This window comes from Chiloscyllium plagiosum, chromosome 28 (genome assembly GCF_004010195.1).
Source record: "Chiloscyllium plagiosum isolate BGI_BamShark_2017 chromosome 28, ASM401019v2, whole genome shotgun sequence".
NCBI lineage: Eukaryota > Metazoa > Chordata > Chondrichthyes > Orectolobiformes > Hemiscylliidae > Chiloscyllium > Chiloscyllium plagiosum.
Window position 1 is genome coordinate 7,136,583 of NC_057737.1, and position 10,549 is coordinate 7,147,131.

The window sequence follows — 10,549 nt, forward strand, 5'->3', positions numbered from 1 at the left end:
CAGCCACAGACACGCACACGAACAGACATTCAGACACACTGACATACACTCACATACACACACACATACTGACATACACACACTGACATTCACACACTAACACAGACATTCAGACATTCACATACACTAACACACTTGACATAAACACACTAACACACATTCAGACACACTGACATACACACACTAACATAAACACACACACACTGACATAAACACACTAACACACACTGACATAAACACACGAATGCACACATACAGACACTGACAGGCTGAAAAATGCATACAACATACTGACCTACACACTGACATATACACATGGATTGAAACTGACATACACAGACACACGAACAAATGCAAAAAAACATACTAACATCCACACACACTGCCAATGACATATATAAACACAAAGTGGCACACTAATTAATGTACACTCAGACATACATTAATGCATGTACACATGCTGGTGTGTGTGCAGATCTATAGGCTAACACATATTGACATGCACAGGGAAATTGCCTTGTGCACGTATACACAGCGAGGGCTACATAGAGTAACATGTGCTGGACACACTGACAGAAGCACACACACACCTGCATCCACACTCATGATGTGCAGCCACACACTGATGCGCATCCACACACTCGTATGCATCCACACTCATTGATGGATGTGCACCCACACACTGTTGTGCACACACACACACTGCTGTGCACACACTGACTGATGTGCACCCACTGACTGATGTGCACCCACTGACTGATGTGCACCCACTGACTGATGTGCACACACTGACTGATGTACACACACTGACTGATGTACACACACTGACTGATGCATCCCAACATCATTTACGATTCCATATCCCTGGCTGGCTATATATGAAATATCTAAATTATAACTTTGCATAAAAAGTACAAAGAGATTCACTAAGTTCCATCTTGCCACCACTCCCACTCGAATGACCTACTCTAATCGAACTCTTTGCTGCCCTTTGCCTAAAACCTCACAGATTGTTCTCATTCCCATGATTAAACTGTCTGCAGTAGATATATGCAGTGAGACAGCACATACATTACATATCGGATCTGTGTAACCTCTCTCTGAAAGAGCCACCCACTTAGTCTCAAACTGCTGCCCTTTCCCCATAACCTTTTCACTTTATCTACTTAAAGCTTTTAGAGATTGTGCTCCAGCAGTTTCTGGCCACTCATCTGTGCTCTGACAATCCTCTGGATAAAACTATTTCCTCGAACGGTTTTGCTGTCCTTCCTGGAACCTGGGAATTACTGACAACAACACAACAGGAGGGAGCAGGAGGATGAGTAAATAGTGATCGAAGAATGGGGAGCAGTTCTCCCAGCCATTGCTTGAGGGACCCCTCAGTCTTGAGCCAGATCCTGCAGGAAGGTGCTGTGTCCAGTCAGGATCTGCAACTTGGCATTCCTAACCTCCAGCCAAAATCTAATCAGCCACCTGTTACATTTCTGAGAAAGCGAGATGAAGAAAAGAAGTCTCTAGTGTCATACATAACAAAGCTTGTCTTTGTATAGCGCCATTAACATTTGAAAATGTCCCAGAGTCTTCAAGGAAGCATCTTCTGTCAAAACGTAGTACTGAGCCACAGAAGGAGACATTAGAAAGGTTAATGTACTTTAGAACTCAGAGTCCAGCCAGCTGAAGGTGTGGCCACTAATGGTAAAGTGATTAAGTTTTGCAGATGCACAAGAGGTCAGGCTGCCTCAGAGGGATGTGGTGATGGAAGAAGTTACAGCGATGGGGGAGTCATATGGTGATTGAGCAATTTGAACGTATGGATTTGATTTTATCATCAGTGATCCTTAACAAGGAGTTAATGTAGGGCAATGAGTAGAGGGGTGATGGGTGAACGGGACTTGACCCCGGTTAGAAGACAGGCAAGAGGAGTTTAGATGAGCTTAAGTTTACAGACAATGGAAGATGGCCTGGGGAAAGTTGGAATAGCAAAGTCTGGTAGTAACAAAAGTACAGAAGGTGAGTGTTTTAGCAGTACCTGGGCTGAGACAGTGGCAGAGATAGGCACTGTCATGAAGCTGAAAGCAGATGGTGATAATGAAGAGAGTACCTGATAAACTAACCATCTTTTTATTCCGAACCAGTGACTGCCAGCTCTTACAGACAGAGGAAAAGATGACTTCCAGTGGCATCAACCATCATGGTTCAACTTTCACAGCCCTTGATCGCAGCTCAATGTATCTGATCTGCTTCTTAAAACATCATTGTGTTTCTCCTTTGTCTTCTTCTTGCCCTACCTCACCAACTTAATTTTACCCAACACGACAAGATGCTCTGGCTTCTCTCTCCTAAGCATGTGCCTAAAGAACTATAGTTGACTCTTGGTGGGCACCTGCAAACATTCCTTCAGTGTGCCACTTTCGTCAAAACTTCTTGATCAATTGTGTGTGCTGTCCAACTAATCATTGGCAGATATCTCAGAAGCTACATCCCTGTTGGCTTTAAATGACTTTCCAATTCCAATTAGGATGGATTATTCAATGCAATATTACCGCATCGGGTTGCTCGTGCAATTGTTATTGGTCCCAGATTCCATTTTGCCACAACTTCACCAGGTGTTAGTATGAGCGACTGCGCATCCCTCGCAGATCCACAACACCAATCAGATCACTTTCTGCTAGATGGGGTGGGGAAGACCACACAGTCATGCTACATGTGCTCCGTTTAATTTGCTAACTAAATTATTAAATGAGCTTGGAGGCAAAGCTTTGTAAATTGGCTGTTTCTGTCAGGGGGAATGAATTCTTGACCAAGTTGAACATTTCCCGGCAAGAACATCTGCGTGCCAACTGCGGATCGCACTTTCTGAATCCCGAGGCATTTCTGTGCGGCACGTAGCGCAATTGAAATATCAATTGGAACCAAAACAACAATGTGCCTACTGGAAAACTAAAGAGCTTGCATATTTTATAAAGATTCCACTATTGAAAGAGAGAGACAGAGAGAGAGAGAGAATGTATGAGAGAGAGAGAGAATGTGTGTGAGAGAGAGAGAGAGACAGTGAGAGACAGAAAGAGAGAGATTGAGTGTGTGTGCGTGAGTGTGAGAGAGAGAGGTGGGGGAGAGAGAGAGACAGAGAGAGAGAGAGGGAGAATATATGTAAGTAAATATCCATTGTATTTTTCTCATTCTCTGGATACCCTAAAGCTATTTTCTGAGACACACCCATATAAGCTCACACAGCAACCATTTAGCACACAGCAAGATCCCACAGGCAGCAATGAGATAAATTACCAGATCCTTTGTTTTTAATGGTATCTGTTGAGGGCGATCGGGGTTGACCAAGACACTGGGACAATACTCATATTGAGAGATGACTTGTGACTAGGTAAATAGAAGGAAGAGATACAGACCGAGACAGCTGTGGCCATAATGCACCAGGAAGTCAGCTCCAAGGGCTCTGGCTGTGAAATCATCCACGCAGCATGCTCCATAGGTTACATCACCCATTATCAGGGTGTCAGCTCCTGTGAACCTGCAAAACAAGCCAGAGAGTTACACGTCACACTGCCACTTCTCTGAGCTTCTGCTCAAAGTCCCTATAATCCTTATCAACAGGGAACTGCTTCAATCCCCAATACTTCATCATGGACAAGAACCGATGTGGCAGCTTTAATTCAGAGCAAAGTATCAGGGTCATTCAGTTCAGGAACAAGTTAAGAGACCATTCAGCCTCTCAATTCTGTTCTGTCATTGAATTGGCAGGTCATGACCAATCTGCACATCAATCTCAATTTTCCCACCTTAACCATCAACTCCCTTAACCAACAAAACATTACCAATCTGAATCTTTAAGATTACAGCTGGCTCCTATTCATCCATAGACTCCTTATGGGTCAAGGGAGTTTGAGATTTCAACTATCCAAGGTGTAACGAAGCAGTTCCTGACTTCACCTCCGACTGGTTTAGCTTAAACTTGAGGATTACAGGAGACTGGGCTTTGATGGTGGGAGATGACTCACGAAGTGAATCATAGAACAGTTTTAAAGTAGAGTGGGGAGTGTTGACCACCGGTACAGACAGCCACAAGCACGAGGGAGGTGTGGAGAGAGCATGCATTAGAGTTAGACAACTGTACAGTATTACCTGGATAAAGGCGTGGAGATGTAGGGGTAAGAAGTGGAACTGAAGTGTCCCAGAGTCTGAGGAACAGGAGGAGGGAATTCAGCACCTCAACATTCTCCCACCATTCAATTAAATCATGACCAACCTGTATCTTAATTCCATCCACTTGACTTTGTTAGCAATTGTGACCCACAAAAATCTACTGGTTACAGATTTAAAATGATTAATTTAGCCAGCATCCCATTGTGTCTTGTAGGGGAAAACTTGACACTTGAAGGAAAAAGCAGGAAAATGGAGTTAAGAATTATCAGATCAGCCAAGCTGTCATTAAATGGTGGAGCAGACTCAATGGGCTGAATGGCCGCTTCTTCCATTCCCACATCTTATGGTCTTAACCAGCCTTCACATGAAGAAGTGTTTGCTAACTTCTCTCCTGAATGAACAACTCTGATTTTAAAGTTCTGTCATCCCTGTTCCACATCTCCTCCACCAGGGGAAAGTGTTCCTCTCCATCCACCCTACCAATGACTTTCAAAATCCTAAAAATCACAATCGAATCACCCCTGATTCAATATTCCAGTATCGCTCTGATACTCCAGCGAATATGTAGGGACGGGACAGACTAGGCAGCAACTTCTGCACAAGGGCAAGAATTTTGAAGGTAATTGGGATTGTCGAAGGGCAGGTGCAACAGAGGTCAGCAAAGAGATGAGAGGTGTTGTGGGAAAAGAAAACCTGAAAGAACCACAGATGCTGTAAGTCAGAAACAAAAACAGAAATTGCTGGAGAAGCTCAGCAGGTCTGGCAACATCTGTGGAGAGAAATCAGAGTTAATGTTTTGAGTCAAGTGACCCTTCCTCAGAACTCTGGTATAATGGTATTATGGATTGGGTGGTGTTATGAGGTGGAATACTGGTTGACTGCCTTCACATAATGAACACACAAGTGTGATTTACAGGCTGCAACCAGATCAAAGGGTTCTTTCCCAAGTTCAGCTTCAAGGTCACACCTTGTGAACTCTTAAAAATGCCTCCTCTTTTCTGCAACATTAAGACAAAGTTGAGATGCAAATCAATATTTGCTAGAAATTTGTGATAACCACCCCTCATTGGTTGATATGGACGTAAGACCTTAGATAGTCAGCAGTACCCGTCAGAATATAGGAGCACAAAGACCCCATTCAATCCCACTACCCCCCCCCCCCCTACCATTCAACTAGATCATGGCTGATGATTTATTGCAAGCCAATATTCCATTCAATCCCCATATTCTTAAACTCTTTAATGCTTAGAAATTCACAGATCTCTATCTTGAATCTATTCAATAACTGAGCTTCCATGGACCCCAGCGACAGAGTTCACCCCAATCCCTGAACGAAGAAATCCTTTCTCACCTCAGTCCTGAACTCCTACCTCTCATACTGAGACCGTGTCCACTGGATCTATAAAAGCCCTTTCCCCTACCACCCCGATTTCCTGCTTCTCCTGCGTCAAGCTCTAGAATGATTGTGCATGTGGTCACCATATATTCTTCTGAACTCTTGGTCTCCTCAATCTGTCCTCACAGGATAATCTCAGCCTGCTGGAGTTTAGAATGGGGGGCCCTTCTGTGGCTAATACACCATTCCATAGGCAAGGAAACCAAAACTGGACACAATACTCCCGAGGCGAAAGTGAGGGCTGGAGATGCTGAGATCAGAGTCAAGATTAGAGTGGTGTTGGAAAAGCACAGCAGGTCAGGCAGCATCCGAGGACTAGGAAAATCAACGTTTTGGGCAGGGGCCCGAAATCAGGGATACTCCCGAGACAATCCCACCAAAGCTCGATACAAGTGCAGCAAGATCCCTTCAGCCTTTCATTCCAGAGATTGTGCAAAGGGAGCTCAGGAATGACAGTGCAAATTGCTCTCTAAAATCTTCTTCCTCAACAATTTGGGAGAGGGCAGAGGCTGCAAGACAAGGTCACTCTGAACTACTTCACATTGACCATGTTTAAATGCTACAGTCATTACTATGCTGAGAAGGTCACACCAAATATGCTGAGTGTGATTTACATATGGTAATTGAGCTAATTAGCAGCTGGACTTTGCCCTGAATTCAGAAATAATAGTTAGAGCTGTCTTTCTGAAGCTGCATTGCTTGTCCATGTATTTGTTAAGGGATGATACTGCTGTCTAAAGAAGCACATTGTTTATCCTGAGGATGGCCATCGAGCATTGCCCAGCCAACGTGTGGCAGACAAATCCTGGAGTGAAACCCCACTCAACTCCAACAGACATCCCTTCAATAACCTCAGCGAAACATGCCCCTTCCTGAACCACAGGGGTGCATTCCCCAGAGAGAGGAGCCTAGGCCTGATTCAAACATGGGTTCCTTGGAGGGGGGTATCCTCCTGACCAGGCTCTGCATCCATAAAGCAAAAGCTCCTTCACCCAGTTTCAAGTTTTGAACACTTTCTCAATAGCTGACTCTTCCATCGGTGCACATTTAAACACGAAGGCCCATTTAGAAATATATGGTGGGAAAGAAAATCAGACACTGGTATAGATCTAGAAGTTTGTAATCGTCATCCCTGTTCCCTAGCATCACATCTCTATCTCTCTCTGTCATCCCATCCAGCTCCACAAACTCTGATATATTGGTTCTGCTCCATATTTAAGGCCTCTTGCACATCACAGAATTTAAGAGTGGCAGTTGTGCCTTTAGCTGACTGGACTCTCACTTCTCCAATTCCTTTCTATGCCTCCTCTTGCTTCCTTTACGACATTGTTTGAAACATACCTCCCAGATCAATGTCAGATTTTACTTGACAATGCTCTTGTCGGGCCATTTCATGACATTTAAGGCAACGTCTTGCAGGTTTGGCATTCACCACAAACTGGCCCCAAAAGGACAATCACTCAAAGTCGTTGAGCATACGGTGGTCACTACTGTCGGCAAGGAATTCCTGGCACCTGACCGGCATGCATGTGGCTACAAAGTGGGGGTGTAAAACCACCTGCACAGGGATGACATTATCGCACACTATGTTGTATATCTCTTCAGCACACAAGGCTATGGGCCAAGTACCGGACAATAGGATTAGAATACATGGAAGCTTGATGATCACTGCAGACACGATGGGCCTAAGGGCCTATTTCCATGCTGTCATCAACATAGACCGCCCAGTCTACAAACCCACAAATAAAAATGGGCCCAAATCATTTGTGCTTGAGAGTATGTTGAAACATTGATGAGAACAGCAAACCAAATCATGTTGCATCCTTGGTTAATCATTGTCTTTACACGCCTGTATTTTACAAAATTACTGTTGATTATGATTAGATTCCCTACAGTGTGGAAACAGGCCCTTTGGCCCAACCAGTCCACACCGACCCTCCGAAGAGTAACCCAACCAGATTCATTTCCCTCTGACTAATGCACCTAACATTACGTGCAATTTAGCCTGGCCAATTCACCTGACCTACACATCTTTGGACTGTGAAAGGAAACCCACGCAGACACAGGGAGAATGTGCAAACTCCACATAGACAGTTGTCCGAGGCTGGAATCAAACCTGGGACTCTGGCGCTGTACATTTCTCTTTAAATTAATCTTCCACCTCAGGCCTAGTATACTGAACAAAAAGGTATCTGGTATTGGTCAGTGGGTCAACCAGCTAAAAACTCCACTGCCCATTAGCAAACTGGACCAGCCTTCTCCAGGCCCACTGTCTGTATTAGGTAAGGCCCAGCCTTTTATTTGTCTATGGGATGTGGAAGTCGCTGGTTTAGTAAGCATTTATTATTGCCTGTTCCTAACTGCCGCTTGTACTGAGTAGTTTAGTAGGGCCATTTCAGAGGGCAATTAAGAGTAGGTCTGGAGTCACAAGTAGGCCAGAGCAGTGAGATGATACTATGGCTTTTAGAGGTGTATTTTACTCTTTTTTCTGAGGACAGATTGAGATAGAGGTGTAGAACAGTCTATTCCAAGTCAACAAAGTAAACAGCTTGTCAGACCTTGGAGTTATTTTTTGAAAGTCAGAACAATGGAAGCAGCATGAATGGATGGAGTCAGGCTCTCACTGAACCAGGGTTTTAGTTTAGCTTTCAGCAGTTCTTGGGGTTTTAAAGCTGCTACACACCACTCCCTACTACAGCAAAACACTTGAGCTCTCCCCCTCTGCCAGAATTTTCTCTTAATGTTCTTTCCTCCTGGACTGGAGAATTGCATGTGATACAATCTATTTTATTGAATTTGCCTTTGCCAAGTGTGTTACTATATTGGAACTGCTGCTGTTTTGGAGTTAAATAATCTATTATCCTGTTAAATTTTCCAACGAACTTAAAGTTAGACAATTCTTCTTTCTTTCCTTTGTATTTTAACTGTCAAGTGAGAATAAAGTGTGTTTTGCTTAAAGCCGTGGAGCATAAACCATTGAATTACATCTGGAACACAGCACTTTATACTCGCCTCTAAATAAGAAAAAGTTGGGTAACGGGCTAACTTATTGTTATGTTTGAAGGGGGTTTGGTTTGATCAATAACAGCAGGTAGGGACAATGTATTTCCCTCCCTAAAGGACACTAATAAATAAATAATTTTTTTCCCCAGGACAACCAAAAATGATTACATGGTTGCCGTTACACTAACCTATAATTCCAGGTCTTTATTAATTTCAAATTTCCCCATCTTGAACCTGTGCTCCAGAGATTAGCCTGGTCTCTGGATTACTCATCTAGTGACATTATCACTACACCACGGATTACAGAACAAAGATGGATATATGGAGTTAAGAACAGATCAGCTATAATTTAAATGAATGGTAGAAAAAGCTCAAAGGGTACGTGTATGGAATGAGCTGCCAGAGGAACTGGTGGAGACATGCTGTACATCTCTATGACTCTATGGCTGACTGGCCTTTTCCTGGTCCTGTGATTTGTGGGATTCTCACAATTGTTACAAAACCAGCTTTCTCTCCATCTCAAGTCTGAGCTCACTGTGGGCCACTAGTGGCAGCCACTCAACACTGCAGCATGGGGAAAGAGCTCAAGACTGGATGGGAGTCTTTCACCTTCACGCCCTTGCCCATTGTAGGGCCGCGTGTTACATCTGAGATGTCCCTCGGGCCCTACATCCTGGATCTCAACATTAATGTTTACCAGAGTAGCAGATTTGTTCATCCTTGCTAAGCACGGATTACTGACTCCTGTTATAATTCCTAAAGCAAACTGCTTTCAGCTTCGCTTCAAAGTATTTACCAAAACTCTGCATTTTCCAACTAAACATTTACAGTGCAAATAGGCAGCATTTTCTAGGTTGTGTATGTGTGTGTGTCTGGAATGGCTGTTAGATTACAATTATCCAACAGCTTGAAGGAGCTTTCCACTCCAGTAATGCCGAACTGAGGCAGACATACTAGCTGCTAACTTTCTGTTTCAGAAGTGCCTCACAGCAATTCAGTGTTGGAAGAAGAGAAAAGCACTGGCAGAACCAGAGAGGCAGAGATGAGGAGACCAGCAAAGAGTGAGGAAGGACACAATGAGAAAAAAAAATAGAGGCAGACATGAAGAGGAAGAAGAGGCACCGAAACCTAGATATGGAAACAGATATAGACAGACAGGGAGTGAGCTAGAGGAAAGTGAGACAGTGATGGAAAGGCAGAGAGGTGGACAAAAAGAAAAAGAAAAGCTGGAAAGTGTATGATAAAGATGCAGATACAGATGACTGAGAGAAACACAGTTGCTGTGATTAGCTGATTGTTTATAGTATTCAAAGTACCAACTGGCTTCAGAGTAATTTCACACTCAATCAATACCACCTTGGAGCTTTCTCATTTCCAAACTGTGCCCTATCACACACCTATATAACACGCAAATACTACACAGCTCATGTATACTCTCAGTTAAAAAATCAAACCACAAATGCTGGGCTTCCACGTGAGAAACAGTATGAATCAGAGACATATAGTGGCTCAGTCTGTTTCACAGAGAACATTAAGGAGGGGGTTAGACACGGAGCACTGGGTCAACTCTTGGACAACCACCACAGCATCCGGCTCATTAATACTCAGGCCCTCAAGTGAGGTGCTCAGTACAGCACAGGAGGAGGCCATTCAGCCCACTCAGCCCATGCTGGCACCATATGGAGAAAAACAATCTTTTACCCCATCCACATCGTCCTTCAAGTCTAATTTGTTTGCCCCTCCAATTTCCTTTTGATTTTGTAGATTGTCTCTACCCCAGGCCACCTGGCCAGGTCACGCTATGTTAGAAAGGCTCTTTCGCAAACCCCCCCCCCAAATACACACTCTCCCACAGATTCTCCACCAACCCCCTTACTCACATTCACACTCCCCCCAACAATCTCCACCCACCCCCTTACCCACATTCATACTCTACCCTCTCACGCATCCCCTTACCCACATTCACACTCCCCCCTCACACGCACCCCTTTA

At 44.0% G+C, this 10,549-nt stretch overlaps 1 protein-coding gene across 1 annotated transcript in view; it reads right to left on the reverse strand.

The window, feature by feature from the left end:
- The window catches only part of dph1 (diphthamide biosynthesis 1), a 579,143-nt gene that overhangs the window by 349,916 nt on the left and 218,678 nt on the right, over window positions 1–10,549 (reverse strand). Inside the window, exon 3 of the mRNA XM_043718169.1 lies at window positions 3,405–3,524. Within this exon, the coding sequence (XP_043574104.1) occupies window positions 3,405–3,524 (120 nt within the window). The remainder of the gene's footprint in view (window positions 1–3,404; window positions 3,525–10,549) is intronic.